The following is a 20,730-nucleotide window of genomic DNA, read 5'->3' as shown; positions in this document are numbered from 1 at the left end:
GGCAGTTTTGCGGAGCTTTTTAAGTTGTTGGGTGTGGTGATTTGTTTGTTTGTTTTAAACACGAATCTGAGAGCAAATCTTTCGCTCCCAGCAGGTCCAAAACATTCTGTTTCTCAGATGAGTCCTTGCTACCTCTTTGGATAGTGTTTGAAAAAAAAAAAAAAAAAAAAAAAAAATGTACAATGACACCCAAAAATATTTTGAGGTACAAGGTGAAGGCACAAACCAAATGGAATTTGCACATCTGGACAGAGTAATGAATGTCATCTGAACATGCTTTCTTTCTGCTGATCTGGGTGGTTGAAGGGGCATACAGTACCCACTGATTTTGGCATAAACCCAGAAAAAAAAGTCAAAAAAGTCAGTATTAATTTGGTTGTTGGCAGAAAATAAGCAATATATGGCAGGCAAAAAGGCGCATGCCTGAAAACAGCCTCTGTGATACGAATTAAAAAGAAAAGTAGTTCAAATACAGATGGTATTTTCAAGAACTTGCAGAGACAAATATTTGCAGGGGTGAGTAAGTCATGAAAATAATAGGAGAAATCAAGGTTTAAAACAGTGGTATGGACAAAAAAATAGGAAAGGGTGTAAACAGGAAAGCATGGAATCAGAGCATAATTAGACTGAGAAAGGATCTTAAAATCTTCTAATCCAACCAGCTGCTCAAAACTGGTCCACTGAAGGCAGGTTGCTCAGACTATCCAGTTCAGTTTTGAGTATCTCCCCAGACGAGATTCCACAGCCTCTCTGGACAACCTCTTCCACTGTTTGACCACCCTCGCAGTATATTTTTTGTTGCCTGTTGTCCTTTACTTGTCCATCACGTGCTCGAGCCCTCTCGTCATCTTGGTGGACTTCCACTGGACTTGCTGCAGTACACCATTGTCTATCATGACATACTCCAGATGCCATCGCAAAAGTGCAAAATAAACACTGCTGGCTATACTCTTGCAAATGCAGCCTAGTGTGCAGCTCACCTTCAGCGCTGCAAGAGGGTATAGCCATAGCTGGTTCATATTCAAGTTCTTGTCCATCAGCACCCCAGGTTTTTTTCTGCAAAGCCACTTTCTAACCACACAGACCCCAGTTTATACTATTGCTCAGAGTTATTCCATCCAAGATGCGGGATTTTGCATTTGCCTGTGTTGAACTTCATCAGGTTCCTCTCAGCCCATTCCTCACTCCTCTTGAGGTGCCTCTGAATAGCGGCCTTGCTACCAAAAATACCAACCACTTCCCACAATTTGGTCTCACCTGCAAACCTGCTAAGAGAACATTCTACCTTCTCATCCAGGACATTAAGAAAGACTTTTAAATGGTATTAGCCTCAATACCAGTCCCTTAAGCATGCCACCACTGATAGGTTTTCCAACTGGACTTTGCATTGCCAGTCACAATCCCTTGAATCCAACCAATACTACGGGAGACTGACAATGGTTTTGCTGAAGTCAAGGAATTAAACATCCACTGTTCTTTCTTTGATTACAGGCCCAGTTATTTCACCTAAGGGGGCAATCAGAATGATCTGATACAGCATGTATGATAACATAAATCCATGTTTGCTGTCCCCACTCACATTTTCCTCCTTTTCACCTTCCAGGAAAATTTGCTTAATAATCGTCCCACAGAGTGAGGCTAGGCTGATCAGCTTGCAGTCCCCAAAGTCTCCTTCTTGCCATCCTCAAAATTGATGTGATGATTGCCTTTTTCTTGTCATCAGGAACCTCCCACAATCGTCATGACCTTTCAGTGATGACAGAATGGCCTGGCAAATACATTAGTCTCCTCTCTCAGCACGCAGAATGAATCCCATATAGTGCCATGTACTTATATATATGTCCAACTGCCTTAAGCACACCTTAATTCCGTCTTCCTCTGTTGGGGGTAAAGACGCACTCCCACAAACTCTGCTGCTAGACTTATGGACTTGGACAGCTTGAAGGCAAGCCTTACCAATTGAAGAGCATTATTAGATGCCCTTCAGTCCAAAAGGACAGATCCTTGAGTCCTGTCTTATTATGGATGTATAAATTATTTCCTTGCTTGACATTTGACATGCTAGTTTAGAGTGCCCAGCCTCTTCTTTGTCCCTCTCCTGGGACAACCTAAGGACCAACAAGCATGAAACTTGTAGTAGGCACACAAATGAAGGGAGTGACACGATGTCACACCCCTACCTGGGATAAAGACTGAGAACTTGAGATCTTTAGGAGGTGTCATAGAAGTTACTTGATGCATATCACAGAATCTGAAGTGCAAGAACAGGGATGGAGAAGAATAACATAGTATGATGACAGGAACAGCTCACAACACCCTTGGCCACTGTTTCTAACAGTGTATCTCCATAAATTGCTCTTATCCAGCAAAGGCTGTTAGATTAGACTCAGATCACGAGTGACTATGACCACTTCTCTGAATCTCCCTATTTACTCTAGAAATTGATTTAAAATCCATATGCTCCTTTTGGACTGACTTCAAAATTTATGTGCCCATAGAGAGGTACAGTGGAACCGATGAACAAATTTGAGTAATTTTGAACCAGGGAATGTGCTTCATGAAGAAGAAATATAGACACATGCTCCATTTCCAGAAAAATAATCCATAAATCTTTCTAGGACAATACAGTCCTGAGAAAAGCTGTGCTATGGGACACAACTACCTGTACAGCTTTCTTTAACTTGTTACAGTTATTTATTCCCAATCAAAAAAGTTTTCATAACTATACAAGACCGTTAATTACCCAAAAGCACAGTGTCTCTATTTCATAAATCTATCATGATTTACTTCACCCATTGCTGTGCTATATTTTGACCTACTGAGGCCACTGGAAGATTTTTCTTTGACTCCTCTGAAGTCTAGACTTCTCCATCTTGCTTTTAGAGGAAAGACAGCAAGCCTTCTATTGCAGCATACTATATATCTCTGTTCTCATCTGATCCACCTGTTCACAATCTGAGTTATTAAAAAGATGTGTCTGTTATAAACATTTCAAAAACCTACAACAGTCAACAGAAGAACATATAATTTTGCAATTTATTTTGGAGAACAAATCTTGTATACATACTTGTGTGTGTGTCTACTGATATGTACATATGTATGTATATTGTAGATATATTTATTTGTGTAAAAAAACCCAAACAATTAAAAATCAAGCTTAAAAACTAAATTTCTTCAATAGCCCATACACAGGAAGCATTATATTTCATTAAGGCTTGCTGCCTCTATTTTTACCACTTCTGTTTTACAGGTCATTGACAATATTCTCTTCAGTTACTCTAATTATATTCTGCCTTTTCTTTCAGTGTACATTTAGATTCCTTCAGCAACTCTCAGAGCAGTACACCTGTTCTGCTGACACTGTCTCCAGATCTTGAACAGTATTTATTCATAATTCATAGTTTTGCATTGCCTGACACATTGAAAAAAAAATCTATTAGGACCAATATCAACAGACCAGATTTTGCACGTGCAAAATGGCAATGCAAACTAAAATATCAAATCATAATTGGTACCTGAACATAAAATTGTGCATGACACCCAGATATTCTTCTATTTTTTTATGTATTTACAATTCTATTCTATCTATAGATGACAACATAAGGTATTATTAACTATTCATAATTCAAGTGAAAGTAAAGCAAGAATGAAACTCTTCTAACATATATATCTAGCCATTTCAACTGCTCATAGTTTGCTTTCCATTTTAATCCAAATTGAACAGAAAAACATACTATGGGTTTGGAAGTATGCACGAATTAATAATGTAGTGAAGCTTCCTTACATGACTTGGACTCCGGTGACGGTGGAGAAATGTTGGACACGGCAAGGTCGCTCTTTGACTTTTTAGGCTTTTTTGCATTTACCTGCCAAGGTTTATCATAACTTCTAAAATCTCTCCTTGTTCCTTTATTTTCTGTTAAAAGAATTGAATCAGGCAATTACATTTGTAACAAATAACATTTGTAGAGTCATTTTTCAAAGTCTTAATAAACAATTAATCCACAAAAAACAGCCCAAACCAAAGTCAGTTCTTTTTGTTCTCCTATATCTGATTTATGCTAAATTTCATATATTTCTTCCATTTCCTAAACATCAACATTTAGAAATTCATTAATATGTTTTTCATTAAAAACACAACATCCTAGGTTTTGTTATGAAAAAGCCCTTAATCTCCATTTATTCTCTTACACGTTTGACTGCCTATGCTTAAAATTTCACATTTGATACAAATAAAAAGTTGATTTGTCAGGCAATTAACATTTTGACTATCAGCAACTATTTGAGATCTATTACAGCCTGAAACAGATAATCAGTCAGTTTTTAAATGCAAAACCAACATTCTAATAATAGCTTGTACCAGAATATCAAAGCTAAAATTTCTACTTTAGAATTAGCGCAGATATTATTTCAGAAATTTTTTTATGCTTCTGAAGATCTACAATCATAAATTATTCACACTGGAGTTCATAAAGTAGTAATAGCATCTTCTCATTAAGTGTTGGAATGATGGGTTGTTAAAAACGTGTGTCATTAAAGAAAATACCTCAACAGAGGCTAATCTCAGGCACAAACACACAACGGGAGGGAAAAGGAAAACAAAGCAAAGTGAAAGGGAAAGCAAAGAGGGCACCTGGGGAATCAAGGGACCTTTATATGCACCTTCTTTTTCATTGAGACTGAGATGTTTCCACCTTGTAACTCTCACCCATACTCACATAATATGTACACAGGCTGAGCTGATAGCCAACAATATTAAATTCAATATCTACTGGACAAACAGAATTTATTGTACATGCTCAAAACCAGAGTAATATCTTTTCAGCAGGCAAATGTGCATCCAGAAAATCATAGACGGAAGTGTGGGAAGATTATACTGGAGACTAGCCCTTTCCAGCATACAGAACATACCTGATGTTTCACTCTCTGCCCAAAGGGCAGCAGAGCCAGACAACGTTCTCTGAAGCTGACTGCGGTTCCCCTGTTTGGACTGAAGATGATCAATTAGAAATGGAATGGGCTGGTCAGGTGTCTCTGTTATCAGCTTGGTCATCAACTCCTTTAGAAAATTAAAACAAAACAAAAAATTAGTGGCATTAGTGGCACCTAAACTAATCTTGCATTTACCAAAAGTAAAGGAGCATTTATAAAGGAAAAACCTGTTTTCAACTTTGAAGAAAACAGCTGGAAATGCCCAGGTCCTCAAACTGCTGCTAGCTTTGCCCTATGAAGTGTCCTTGTCTGAAGTGCTCTTAGCCTGTACAGTCACTTATCCACTGGAATTTACATTAAACAACCCAACCCCCACTATCTGCTCAAATTTACTCCAAACAATCTGAACACCGTTCATTTAACAAACACCTTTTCTGATAGCTCTTCTCTAACCTATACATTCAAGTTTCTTCTCATTGGAAATTGCTGTATCAGGAAGGTTGGTGCATTTTTGATCTCACCCAGACATGGAACAATGACCTGGTTAGATTGCCCATTCATACATGGGAACTCCAGGGTCTGATGATCAAACAGGCAGACATTTTTTACAGCAAGTCCTCCAAAATATTATAGTATAGACATGAGCAAATATTGTATTACACTGTTGCAGACATGGATACGAAATCAATGTCAACAGGAAACCACCTCCTAATGCCATGCATTGATACTATCTAATTGCTGTTATACACCCTGGCCTTGCAGGGCTGTGGAAAGAGAAGCACTCTCCATAAGGCTGCTGAGATTCTTCCTGGCTCCCTACACATAAAACACAGACTATGAATCCAGAAAATAAGATATGTCTCTGTGTCGGGCACATGCCCTGAGAGGAAATCAATGACTAATGTGGGAGGTGACCCTGAAATCCCCATAGTTCCCCATAGGAAATCTGTGGCTGACACTACAAAACAAAAAAGCTCCACAGAAGTAAAAAAATTACAGAAACGTCCAACAAAATTAAAAAAACGGCTAAGTTATCAAGTGCATTTATTCTCTCTTCATCTATCCCCAAGCATAAATCTCACTGTAATTTCCACACAGTTAAGTCTATGTCCACTACATCTTTTCCACACAGCTTCATTTAATAAATAATTTTCCAAATACCAGTACTTACTTGCTATTACCATCAGTTAATTGTGTTGGAAAAATACACTTAAGAGGTAGTACACCAAATAGCAGTAAACATGAGTAACAGCATGCAAGATTATTAAGACACAGCAAGTTACCATTGTCCATTCTAAGCCTTTCCATTCTTTTTATTCAAGTAGTGGTATAAACAATTAGGTATAAGTGAAAATGAGACAGAAACAAGCTTTCCATTTCAGAAGGAGAAATTTAACTTCAGAAAACAAAAAGGAGAAAACATGCCCAATCTCATGTCTTGTGAAGACATGAAGATCTGTGATGTGATTTTTGATAACTATCTACAGGGAACCGAAAAAAAAAGTGTCTTTTGTTTTTAAATGAAACTCCACAGGGAGAAATTCAGCTACTTACTAATCTTAGAAACAGTAAAGCTATGGAGTGTAACTTCATCTAGACTGTCTCTCACCAAAGGTAGGAGAAACCCTCCAATATACATCATACAAGAAACATCCAGAAATTGGAGTAATTCACATTTTGGTTGCTTGGCAACACTCTATCAGCAAACCTTTCTTTTTTTCCCTGCCAAAATGTAGAATTGGTGACAAGTGGAAAGATGTAATCTTGTGCTTGTAACGGACCACAATAGCCGTAGGAGTTCCACTGCAGAGGATTCTGTCACCAAAGGAAAAGTGTCAACCTGTAATAGCTGACTTGCTATTTAAATCATTTTTTTGAATCATGGTTTGAAAATGATTTTTCTGTCTTAGATTAATAAAAACAAAATGATGAGAACTGAGATACATGCATTGATACTATTATTTTTTTTAAAGACATGCATGGGTGACTATTAATAACACATTATAAAATTAATGTAGCATTAAAAAAGATAATACGGAGATGAAAAATTTTATAATGTCTATGTGTCAATATAAGAAAAATGCTACTTGATTGTTGCCATCACCAACTTGCTTGTCACAGGAACAAATGGTCTTTAATCAACATAAACAGACCTAATAAAATACAACTGATCATAGGATTCTTCACTTTATTCTGAGACATAGTAATAACACTAAAGAATATAACTGCATAAAGTACAAAAAAAAAAGAAAGTGCTATTCCGAGGTGATGTGAAATTAGCTCCTATTCAAAAGGACCAGTTTTTTATCTACTGTTAACATAGAATAGTTTTGTTAACATAGAATCATAGAATAGTTTGGGTTGAAAGGGACCTTTAAAGGCCAGCCCCTCTGCAATAAGCAGGGACATCTTCAACTAGATCAGGTTGCTCAGAGACCCATCTAACCTGACCTTGAATGTTTCCAGGGATGGGGCATCTACCATCTCTCTGGGAAATCCGTTTCAGTGTTTCACCACCCTCATTGCAAAAAAATTTCTTCCTTATATCTAGTCTAAATCTTCCCTCTTTTAGCTTAGAACCATTACTTATTCTCCTATCACAACAGGCCCTACTAAAAAGTCTGTTCCCATCTTCCTTATAAGTCGCCTTTAAGTACTGAAAGGCCACAGCAAGGTCTCTCTGGAGCCTTCTCTTCTCCAGGCTGAATAACCCCAACTCTCTCAGCCTGTCTTCACAGCAGAGGTGCTCCAGCTCTCAGATAATTTTTGAGGCGATCCTCTGCACTCGCTCCAACAGATCCATGTCTTTCCTGTGCTGAGGGCTCCACAGCTGGACACAGTTCTCCAGGTGGCGTCTCACTAGAGTGGAGTGGAGGGGCAGAATCACCTCCCTCAACCTGCTTGGCCACACTTCTTTTGATGCAGTCCAGGATACAGTTAGCCTTCTGGGCTGCAAGCGCACATTGTCGGCTCATGTCAGCCGGTGAGGGGTCTGGAGAACAAGTCTTAGGAGGAGCAGCTGAGGGAGCTGGGATTGTTTAGCCTAGAGAAAGGAGGCTGAGGGGAGACCTTATCGCTCCCTACAACTACCTGAAAGGAGGTTGTAGAGAGGTGGGGGTCAGTCTCTTCCCCCAAGTGACAGGCGATAGGACAAGAGGAAACAGCCTCAAGTTGCTCCAGGGGAGGTTTAGACTGGATATTAGGAAAAATTTTTACACTGACAGGGTTATTAAGCCTTGGAACCAGCTGCCCAGGAAAGTGGTTGAGTCACCATCCCTGGAGGTATTTAAAAGACTGGTAGACATAGTGCTTAGAGATATGGTTTAGTGATGGTTTTTGTCGGAGTTAGGTTGATGGTTGGACTAGATGATCTGAAAGGTCCCTTCCAACCTAGGCAATTCTATGATTCTATTCTATGTCCAGCTTTTCATCCACCAGTACCCCTAAGTCCTTCTCAGCAGAGCTGGTATCAATGCCTTCATCCCCCAGCCTGTATTGATACTGAGGGTTGCCCCGACCCAGCTGCAGGACCCTGCACTTGGCCTTGTTGAACCTTATGAGGTTCACACGGGCCCACTTCTCAAGCTTGTCCAGATCCCTTCTGGATGGCATCTCGTTCCTCAGGTGTGTCAGCTGCACCACTCAGCTTGTTGTTATCTGCAAACTTGCTGAGGGTGCACTCGATCCCACTGTCTGTGTCATTGATGAAGATATTAAACAGTAATGGTTCCAATATGGATCCCTGAGGAACACCACTTGTCACTGATCTCCATCTGGACATTGAGCTGTTTACCACTCTCCTCTGGATGTGACCATCCAACCACTGTAGGGAAGTCTGCTGTCTCCCTGGGGCCAAAGTTAAGGATGTCCAGAAGAAACTCCCTACCCTAGTTAGGCCTGCTGACTACTACCCTTTATTGATTTTTCAGTTAGGCAATGATGAAATTTCAGGAAGAAGCCTGAGGGCAATGAAGAAAGACTTCAGAGCCCTGGGACGGATGGTTAGGGGATCAGGAGCACAAGTAGTGTTTGCTTCTATCCCAACAGTTGCGAGGATTGATGAGAAGATTAATAGGAAATGCCAGCTGTTCAATGCCTGGCTCAGAGACCAGTGTCATCGGCAGGACTTTGGGTTCTTTCATTATGGGCTGCTTTTCAGGATGCCAGGCCTGCTGGCAACAGACGGCAAAAGCCTATCTCAGAGGGGGAAAAGGGTTTTAGGGCAGGAGTTGGCGGGGCTCATTGACAGGGCTTTAAACTAGATTTGAAGGGGGATGGGGATAGATCCAAGCTTGCTAGCAAAAAGCCTGAAGGTGGCATGCTGGCACTAGACTTGGAAAAGATAGGGGGCGTAACCAGGCTCCTTAGAAATAAGTCTGGGGGTGGCAGAATTTCGGCTCCCGCCAGTAAAAAGGAGAAAGGACTTATAGCCCAGCTGAAGTGCTTATACACTAATGCACGTAGCATGGGCAACAAACAGGAGGAGCTGGAAGCCATTGTGCAGCAGGATAATTATGATATAGTCGCCATCACAGAAATGTGGTGGGATGACTCACATAGCTATAGTGCTGCCATGGATGCCTATAGGCTCTTCAGGAAGGATAGGCAAGCAAGGAGAGGCGGGGGTATGACCCTGTATGTTAAGGAGTGTTATGAATGCTTTGAACTAAATGATGGTGATAATGAGACTGAATGTTTATGGGTAAGAATCAGGGGCAGGGCTAACAAGGCGGATATCATAGTAGGAGTCTGTTATAGACCGCCCAATCAGGATGAGGAGGCAGATGAAATATTCTATAAATGGCTGGGAGAAGTCTCAAGATCGTGAGCTCTGTCCTCATGGGGGACTTCAATTTGCCGGACATCTGCTGGGAATACAATACAGCAGGGAGGGAACAGTCTAGAAGGTTCCTGGAATGTACTGGGGATAACTTCCTGACACAGCTAGTGAGAGAGCCAACTAGGGAAGGTGCCCTGCTGGATCTGTTGTTTGTAAACAGGGAAGGTCTTGTGGGGGATGTGAAGGTTGGAGGCTGTCTTGGGAACAGTGACCATGAAATGATAGAGTTTTCGATTCTGCGAGAAGCAAGGAGAGGGGTCAGCAGAACTGCTACGTTGGACTTCCGGAGGGCGGACTTTGGGCTTTTCAGGAGCCTGGTTGACAAAGTCCCCTGGGAGGCAGTCCTCCAGGGCAAAGGAGCCCAGGAAGCCTGGATGTTTTTCAAGAAGGAAGTCTTAAAGGCGCAGGAGCAGGCTGTCCCCATGTGCCAGAAGACAAGCCGTCGGGGAAAAAGACCTGCCTGGCTAAACAGGGAGCTAGTGTTGCAACTTAGGGAAAAAAAGAGGATCTATGGCCTCTGGAAGGAAGGGCAGGCCACTCAAGAGGACTACAAAGAGGTAGTGAAGGTATGTAGGGAAAAAGTCAGGAGGGCCAAAGCCCAGCTAGAACTAAACCTGGCTTCTGTTGTCAAGGACAACAAAAAAAGTTTCTATAAATATATTAGCAATAAGAAGAGGACTAAGGATTATCTCTATCCTCTAGTAGATGGGGCCGGCAACATAGTGACCAAGGATGAGGAAAAGGCTGAGGTACTTAATGAAGTCTTTGCCTCAGTCTTCAGCAGTAGGACTAGTTGTTCCCTGAGTATCCAGACCCCTGAGCTAGAAGACAGGGATGGGGAGCAGAATGAAGCCCCTGTAATCCAAAGGGAAACGGTGAGGGACCTGCTTCAGCACCTGGAGGTGCACAAATCTATGGGGCCGGATGGGATCCACCCAAGGGTATTGAAAGAGCTGGCAGAAGTGCTCGCCAGGCCACTTTGCATCATGTCCTGGACAACCGGGGAGGTCCCAGCTGACTGGAGGTTAGCAAATGTGACACCCATCCACAAGAAGGGCTGGAAGGAGGATCCGGGGAACTACAGGCCAGTCAGTCTGACCTCGGTGCCTGGGAAGATCATGGAACAGATCCTCCTCAGTGCCATTACACGGCACATGCAGGAGAACAGGGTGATCAGGCCCAGTCAGCATGGGTTTGTGAAGGGCAGGTCATGCCTATCAAACCTAATATCCTTCTATGATAAGGTGACCCACTTAGTGGATGAGGGAAAAGCTGCGGATGTTATCTACTTGGATTTTTGCAAAGCTTTTGACACCGTTTCCCACAGCATTCTCCTGGAGAAACTGGCTGCTCATGGCCTGGACAGGTGTACTCTTCGCTGGGTAAAAAACTGGCTGGATGGCCGTGCCCAGAGAGTGGTGGTAAATGGAGTTAAATCCAGTTGGTGTCCGGTCACAAGTGGTGTCCCCCAGGGCTCAGTGCTGGGGCCGGTTCTCTTTAATATCTTTATCAATGATCTGGATGAAGGGATCGAATGCACCCTCAGTAAGTTCGCAGATGACACTAAACTGGGCGGGTGTGTTGATCTGCTTGAGGGTAGGTTGGCTCTGCAGAGGGATCTGGACAGGCTGGACCGATGGGCTGAGACCAATGGTATGAGGTTCAACAAGGCCAAATGCCAGGTCCTGCACTTGGGCCACAACAACCCCATGCAGCGCTACAGGATTGGGGCAGAGTGGCTCGAAAGCAGCCCGGCAGAAAAGGACCTGGGGGTGTTGGTTGACAGCCGGCTGAATATGAGCCAGCAGTGTGCCCAGGTGGCCAAGAAGGCCAACAGCATCCTAGCCTGTATCAGGAATAGCGTGGTGAGCCAGACTAGAGAAGTGATCATCCCCCTGTACTCGGCACTGGTGAGGCCCCACCTCAAGTACTGCGCTCAGTTTTGGGCCCCTCGCTACAAGAGGGACATTGAGGTGTTGGAGCGTGTCCAGAGAAGGGCTACAAAGCTGGTGAGGGGTCTGGAGGACAAACCTTATGAAGAACGACTGATGGAGCTGGGGTTGTTTAGCTTGGAGAAGAGGAGGCTGAGGGGAGACCTTATCACCCTCTACAACTACCTGAAAGGAGGTTGTAGAGAGATGGGGGCTGACCTCTTCTCCCTGGTGACAAGTGATAGGACGAGAGGAAACAGGTTCAAGTTACGTCAGGGGAGGTTTAGATTGGATATTAGGAAACATTTCTTCACTGAAAGGGTTATTAAACATTGGAATAGGCTGCCCAGGGAGACGGTGGGTTCACCATCCCTGGAGGTGTTTAAAAAAAGGGTAGATGGGGCACTTAGGGACATAGTTTAGAAGTGGCTTTTGTCAGGGTAGGTTAAAGGTTGGACTCGATGATCTTAAAGGTCCCTTCCAACCTCAGCAATTCTATGATTCTATGATTCTATGACTTCCTCATCCACCGAACAGTCCACCCATCAAATCCATATCTCTCCAATTTAGAGAGAAGAATGTTGTGGGGGACAGTGTCAAAGACCTATTGATAATAAGGCCTGAATGATTCAGAGATCTGTGCTGTCACAGAGCATAATCAGTTCTATTTTGTGACAGCAATTAGAAAAGTTAAAAGAACTATAGATATAGGCTACTTTTATCTATCTGGAGTAAAAATTAGTTGTACCAATCCTGCACACGTAAAAGCAAAAAAGAAATAACATTGTTGCAATCCTCATAAACTGAAAATAGTATGCAGTTCAAAAAAAATACTACTTATTTGTGTAATAAGCCTCAAACTGATTTCCCTCAAAGACTTTCAGAGATGTCATTAAAAGTAAATACAACTTCAAGTCAACACAAAGGTGACTCAGATTATGAAGCCTGCCATTTAAGGAAGAAATAGCTCTATACTATGAGTATTCTGTTGCAAAAGTGGAATGAATAAACTCTTAGGGATTTGCTTCTCAAGCTGCTCCAAGCAAAGTGTGAAAGCAGTCTCTAACTTACCACAGCTGGGTTCCCAAACTCTGCAGAATTTGCAAAGAACATCTCCACCCCAATCAGCGATAACAGCAGCAGTGATAATAGTGTCAGACATACGCTCTGGGTAAATCCACATTTACATGCAGGAGGTGTTACCTCCTCCCATACCCTCCTGCCACACACACTGTCAGACATCCCAGAAGTAGGATCAAAGCTCCCCACTGCCTTTCCCCTCCTACCAAATTCTCCCACCCAGTCCATCAAGGGACCTAATTCCATGTGCTCAGCCTCCAACCTGTGCTCTTCAAGCTCATGCTTCCTTTGAGCCTCTTGTCATACACAACAAATTGGCAATTACAAAGAAATATGTTATCTGTGTTTGGTTGCTTGGCTATGCCATGGGGTGGAGGGCTGGGAGGGGTAAGAGATAAAAACACACAACCAAAAACCACCCAAGAAAAAAAGCAAAAAAAACTTCACACAGGCAGTAACTTTACTTAGTGAGCACTCGGCTCATTTTTTAAGTAAAAACATAGACTTCACTGCAGGTGAAAAGGCATTACAGATTAGGAATGCCTAGTAGGGGCATTCTCATCTAGCACCATTCCTTAGTAAAGGAAAACCTATCTTAAACTTATGATGAAATTATCCAAAGTTTATTTGATGTTCTCATCTGCTGCTTGAATCTTCATAGCAGGAATAACATACTGCATGGTACTCTAAATATACTCTTACAAGTTTTAAATGTTTCAAAAAAAGATGACAAAAGTGAAGGTATTAAAAAAGAAAAACTAAAGTGTACAACAAGTTACAAAAATAAAATTCCATTTTGGTGAGCAGCAGTCTGATCTGACTCACAATGTGCTAAGTAGGCAAGGTTTCACAAGAAAAAGAAAAGAAAAAAGACCAACTAGTCTCAATGAAGCCGCCTCTGCATTAACAGCAGAATAAAAATGGCACAAGATCACTGAAACTGAGATTCATTTCCTGATGAAAAATTCAACAGATAAGTTTCAACTATGCACAAAACCAGAAATGTAAGACACATGTCTCTTAAAAATATTAACTATAGTTTTTGCCTTTCTAGACCAAACTCCTAAGTTTTCTACTTGTTCCCAATTTCACCTAATTTAAATAAGAAAAATTTTTAAAAAAATTGTTTACCTTTATAACATGTTCTTCTATGCACAGTATGCCTTATAACAACACATAAAAATTCATGGCAGATTTGATCTCCATGCTGCCAGATGACCCATAATCTCTCTCCTCCTATATTCTTTCCACTGCTATGTCTTTCTTTCACTCTACGTTCTTTTGTCTTTTGTATCAGTGGGACTCCCTCTTCCAGCTATGTAACAAGGAAAGAAGCCTGTTCAGATGTCAGTGGCTATTAATTCCCTACACACCCACAAGAGACACTGCAGCACAGGAGAGGGGGTGAAAGGGAACGTCCAGGATTACTTCAGACCAGAGCACTAGGGTGAATACAGTCGGTTCGGCTGTTTCCCCACTGTGTTGCCCCAAACTAGGTTCTGCCCTGACCAGAATGAGAAAGGACGGGCAGAAAGGTGATATAAACTCCAGAAAAACTGGCAGTTAAACTCCTCCAAGGACTTTACTGTGCAAACCAGAAATGAAACCAATTTTTTCCACTTTCTTCTATAATGGTATCTTCATATGCTTTTACATGCACTAGTTTTATTAGCTATGTAGGATAGACTGTTTTAAAAGAAACTTGCAAAAGTTATCTGTGGATATTTCCAAGAGATTCATGCACATATTGATAAGGCTGCAAAAGAACTTGAAAAAACAGGTATAAACTAGCAACTTAATATATTAATTCTTTATAAAGAGAATAATATTTCACTACTGTGCTGTCCTGAGGTGCTCTGTTAGTTACTCAATGTAGGCTCAAATTTTAATTTCCTTCTGACTGTCCATGCATTTAATACAAACGAAACAGTCTTCACAGTCTATTAATCATAGGCCCAATTACAAGAAAGCTCTAATTAGCTATGTCTAAACATAACTATCAGGTTATTAAGTTAATTAAGAGACATTCTATCTTGCCCTCTTACTGATAATATTAACTACACAACAATCACAGGTTTTGTCTTTAACTGCATAGACTTCTACAGACTATGGCAGAGCGTGCACAGATTTTGGCTGTATTATGCTCTCATTTCATGGTTTAAATTACATGTTTAAAGTAGGTAGAGTGAATTGCCCTCAAAAGGTATCTCTCTCTCTCTCTCTGCCCTGACTAAAGAGACAAGGTGGCTTAGTTTGAATTACAAGGTTTTGATGGGATGCAGTTCCAAATTAAGACAATTAAATACAGCAGTCCTCGCACCAATGTCAATGGTGATCTTCAATGAAGAGGTCAAGGGAGCCTAGAGAGCTCCCAGTTGACCAGCCAGTGTATCTCCACTTAAGACAACAAGAATTGCTCTCCAGGCTCCACTGACTGTATTGGCTATATATCCATTGACTACAATGGAGTTTAGACACTTAGAAGACAGGCAGACATCGAAATTTAAGTTTGCTAATCACTTCATACAGGCTGTAAGTGAACAACGAAGACATAACATTGAGTGAAAACCTGTGGAAGGAAAGTAAGTTTAATAAACTTTTTAGTGATTGACATTTTTTTCTTTAGAATTTCTTTCTGATTTCTGCAGTATTAACACAAGGAAATAAAAAAAATAAATTTAAAAAGTATATTTCAACATTTTTCTTACTAGCTAAAATAAAAGTCTGCAATTCTTAAATAAGAGCAGAAAGGTAAAGATCACTGCTTCTGCCACAAAAGATATTTTCTTTGGAAATGAAGGAAAAATACCAGTATCCTTCTTTCAGAAAGTAGCTAGTCTTTAGATCTTCTCGAGCAATTCAGAACTAAAAGACGAAAATCACATTACAAACTATAATCAAAATGGACTTCAACATATTTAAGCGTTCATGAAATTATCACGTCTCCCTATGAAATAAATTATTCAAAACAATGCAAATCTCCACATAAACACAATTCGCATGCCTGCACCATACTAGTTGTTTCAAACTAACCAAGGTAGAAAAACAGTTGAGAGCAAACCTCTATAGGATTAGTAGTCCTATTCAGCTTGTTTGTGAAAATATTCAGACTTTCACCTGGAATTCAGTAAAAAATTTCAACCAGTTCTTTCTTTGTTCAAAGCCTCAAGACTACTCATTCCTGCCATTTCAGCTGGCTGTGCAGCTAAATTCCGTATCACAAAACTCCAGTACACAGCATGGCACATATCCCACGAAAAAACTACTGTGGACGTACAACTAAAGAGGAAGTACAAAGCTGATAATGGTGGCCCTGACGTTACGGTGCAAACAAAATTCCCCTAAAGGTGGCACTGGGAGGGAAATGTACAATATGGGTCTAGTAGCATAGGTAACATTTTCAGACTCAGACTAGTATCATTCCAAGTCTCAAACTGCTTTTTCTCACATCTCAAATCAGTTTGATAACTCTCTGATATACAAAATTGGTATACTTTCATCATACAATGAGAATAATAAGAGGGAATCTGAAAACAAACATCACTGAATAGCTAACAGTCCTCCCTAAATGTTCATGTATTAAACATCGGTACCAATTCAATAACAGAAGACCAGTTTTGGGGGCCTATGTTACTAACCATTTATTTTGGGAGACTCTGGAGAGCAGAATGGAAACACCACATTCTTTCCACTATAAACCCTTTGAAAATCATATAATAAGTTCCCTCAGTGGGATGAACTAGCCCTATCTGATACAAATGCAACTCATGTATGTAATAGTTGCTAAAATATGCACCATTGATCTTACTTAGTGATCCAGAAACTAAAACCTTTTGCATAGGTGATGTATGGTGGACAATTCTGAAGTTCCACTGAGTAAGCTCACGACAGTTTATCAAACTCCACCATGCACATAACGGGCAATAACTACCTGAACCTCTTGCTGTATTTTTTCACTTTTGTACCCTTTGAGGGTTTTTTTTCCTCTTATCTTATTCTTGATATTTCAAATATCATTGTCCCAAATGTATTTTACCACTTCTTAGTTCACAAAATAGCTTCAAACACCTTTGCTCTTTGGCTTTATTATTGAAAGGTTTCTTTTCTCCCATTCAATCATTTCAGACAAGAATGCTGTCAAAAGGGAGGTCACGGGTACTAGGTTACTCTAAAACATTAACTACTTCTCAGTAAAAGAGCAAAAGGCTGAAGACATGCTCTCAGATATGCCAAGCATGTCAGCAGTTATCACATTTTCTCCCATGGTTTTCAAATCACAAAGATTTTCTATGATAGTTTACACTTCTTTCAGGAGTCCTGTATCCCTGTATAACAATTCACGCTGGTGGAATTATGCATACCATATCATCATCTGAACTCAGCAAGGATTTATCAAACAATGGTAGTTTGTGTTAAGGCAGAAACACTGTCAGATTTCCCTAAAGCATAATTCAGAAATCTCCCTCAGTTTCCACCCACTCTATCAACCAGTGGAAATTCTGCCCTGAAGGCGTGGCACTTCACAGTTCCACCAAGAGAAAATGAAAACTACTGGCTTTCTGAAAGGTCTGTAGAATTTACATCAAAAGGGATACTCATAGATAAAGGCTAGGAAAGACTATTACAGCCTGGACTGATTTCCTTAAATTACAGCCATAAAGCAACACTGACTGCACATCACTGTCTTTCCTAAAAGCTAACTCAACAGGCTAGAGCTGATATTTCTCTGATTAGATGAAGTAATCTTATTCCAATTTCAAGGTCTAAGGTGAAGCCACTTGTTCCTCTGTGTTCAATGATTCATTACTGTCACTGTTGAAAAAAAATAAAAAAATCACATCATATTTCCACTTTAATCTTCACTGACTTAGTTTCTACCTACCTGGCATAAACTTTTTTTCTGAGGGACTGCGATACTTGGAAAGAAGTAGGTATTTTTGTGGCTACCTCTGATGGGTTGACCCCAGCCAGCAACTAAGCAGCCACTAGCCGCTTACCCACTTACACCCCCAGCAGGAAGGGGGAGAAAATGGGAAGAGCAAAACCAAGAAAAACTCATGGGTCAAGATAAAGACAGTTTAATAAGCAAAGGGAAGAAGAAAAAAAACACAACAACAAGTGATGCCAAGGCAACCACTCACCACTTCCCACTGCCTAGGCCAGTCCCCAAGCAATGGCTGCTTCAGAAAATTTACCCTCCTTTTTTATTACCCCCTCAGCTTTTATTGCTGAGCATGACATTATATGGTATGGAACACCTCTTTGCTCAGTTGGGGTCAGCTGTCCCAGATGTGTCCACCCCCACAGGCTGGCCCACCCCCAGCCTGCTTGCTGGTGGGCAGAACAAGGAACAGAGAATGCCTTGACCCTGTGCAAGCACTGCTCAGCAACAGCTCAAAGATTGGTGTGTTATCAACACTGTTTTAGTCACAAAGACTAAACACAGCACCATATGAGCTGCTACAAAGAAAATCAACTCCATCCCAGCCAGACCCAGTACACTACCACTATACTAATGGTTATGAAGGGTTTATGATTGGTGATCAGAGAGAGAAGGCTGTACATGAAGAAAACAATTGGTATACTACGGGACTGACTCAGTAAAGAAGTTAAGCTTTGATATTTTTTATGCAGGAGAAGTAAACAATTATAAAGCCAGGTGCATGCTTAAATGCCTTGATAAATTAGATCACTGCTGTGTGACTGAAGAATTGCAAGCATTTCCTTCCTTACAGGAGCCTACTCAAAACAACATTAGGTCTTTTTTAGAATCTAACTATGTAAACGTTTTCAAGATTGATGAAAGTCTTTTCAATTGTATCCCACGGAAAACTTGGACAATACACATTTTCAAAATGTGTGCAGCAACCAACCACACCCGCCAGGTGCTTTTTTCTTCCCTCTCTGGACCACTTATCCCAGTAAAGTTAAAAAATGTAAATACATTTTTCCTGAATTAGATCACACATTAGATATACTACTGATATATTACCAGAAGAAAAACTTATCAGAATTACATGTTGCACATTTATCATTTCTCATGCTTTTTCCTAGTTCCTGTTCTCACAGTTTAGGGGAATTAAACTGATTGATTTGTCAGTGCTTAAAGAAAATTACTATGCAAGACATGATTTTATACTTGTTTGGTTTGTTTTTTTCCAATTACAGTCACATTATAATATCTCAAAGCACAATACCAGAAGTACGACATTGACAAATTTGGTCTAGGAATTAAGAGTCCAATTTTCTTACTACTTAAAATCTCAGATTTCAACATGGTTACTCTTACTTTTTCCAACAGAAGACAGAAGGACCTAAATCTGGAGTTGGGCAACAAGCGATGATTTAGCGTAAAGCTGGTGAAAGCCCTAGTCCTACCTAAACTCATGAGCAAGGTGCACGCCCATCCCACCCATTTTCTGAAACCACGTTACAACCAGCAAAGAACAGTCCTGGCAATAGTGCAAAAGCAACATCCCCTGATCCACCTGCTTGCTTCAGTGCCCTGGTAGCTACAAGGTGAGCACTGGGGTTCATTCCACCAACAGTGGCATGGCCTCAAAGAAAGCACCGTCAAATCAATTTTTACAGTAAACTCTTGAGCCACAAGTTTGACAGCCTGGTGCTGTGCTCCTCTCTCCCCCATTTCACACGGCTTGCTACTACTCTTCTGTCTATTGTACACATAAAGCATATACAAGTGAATAATAAGATTACGTTTCTGTAGGTAACCACGAAGTACTTAGTGACAGCATGAATCTAATATGCTTGCGCTAGAGAGTCACTGCCTTCAATTGCTCCCATGAACTAGTTTAGGAGAGCTACCAAAATGCTGCCCAGAGCACAAGCAACTGGAAGAGAGAAGTCAACTTCCAAAAAGCTCAGGGCTCAGCCACACCCCAAATTAATTCATACCGTAAGTAAAGAATATTTTTTTAACACAAAGAGTTTCAGCACTGCTGAATTTCACAGTATTGAATTTCACTAGTACTGATAGTATCAGGCTAGCTCAGAAAATGGTCAGTTACACATTTCAAAGTAATCTGGATTAGATAATTTAAAAACAGGGCTTAAATACAACAATTTAAGTTCCTTACAGGAATAACATTTCTGCTTTTATGCAGAAAAAATACACACACAGAGGGGCAAAATATGCATAGCTGGAAATACTGAATATATTCAGTATTGTTGTTACTCTTATGGGTGTCAATGCAAAAAAGAGCAAAAAGGATTTTCCAGTGTTTTGCATATATATTCAAGAGAATACATTCATTATCATTGTAATGACTGGACAGCTAAGGTAAATGATAATTCATATACTCATTAATGTATTCATAATATGCAATCCAAACTCTACCTGAAACATAAAAGCATTTGTTCCTTCTGTTTGTAAGACGATTATTTGCTGTAAAATTACGTTAACATAAATCTGATATTACAGCCTGTTGTATCTTCAAAGTTAGAAATGCACATAGTCCATGAATTTTCCCAGTAAGCTAAAGTTTATACCATTTACATGTAACAAAATGGATCTTCATATACATGAAATATTAACATTCAAAATGAACAATCCACGTTTTCTTCATTTTTCATCCTTTTAAAAGCCTGTCAAAACTTTCCTAACTGTATAACAAAAACTGGTGGTGAGTAGTCACATTAGAAGGCCTGATATTTTACTCAGACAACTTCCCTGTGGATAGCAGTATTGGAGGTAAGAAAAGATGACAATATGACGTATACATGTCAACAGTTAACATTAAAAAAATTTGTTTAAAAGCAGCTCTTTTTTTTGTTTTGGGTTTTTTTTTTTTACATTTCTATTTTAAAAGCTACTAACTATATGACCAACAGTGGCACCAAAGGCAGAACACTAGCAGGAGCAGAGCTCTTCCAAACAGCGACTTCCCAAAGAAGTTACTGCGAGTCATTTAACACTGTGTACCGCTA

At 40.4% G+C, this 20,730-nt stretch overlaps 1 protein-coding gene across 1 annotated transcript in view; it reads right to left on the bottom strand.

The window, feature by feature from the left end:
- Positions 1-20,730, bottom strand: part of C2H8orf34 (chromosome 2 C8orf34 homolog) — a 167,742-nt gene that overhangs the window by 125,842 nt on the left and 21,170 nt on the right. The window contains exons 2-3 of the mRNA XM_063327018.1: positions 4,912-5,059; positions 3,785-3,916 (exon numbers count right to left, since the gene is read on the bottom strand). Coding sequence (XP_063183088.1) covers positions 3,785-3,916; positions 4,912-5,059 — 280 coding nt within the window. The remainder of the gene's footprint in view (positions 1-3,784; positions 3,917-4,911; positions 5,060-20,730) is intronic.

Source organism: Chroicocephalus ridibundus, chromosome 2 (genome assembly GCF_963924245.1).
Source record: "Chroicocephalus ridibundus chromosome 2, bChrRid1.1, whole genome shotgun sequence".
NCBI classification, from domain to species: Eukaryota; Metazoa; Chordata; class Aves; order Charadriiformes; family Laridae; genus Chroicocephalus; species Chroicocephalus ridibundus.
Note: the sequence above shows the minus strand (reverse complement) of the source record. Positions and strands in the feature narration are given on the sequence as shown.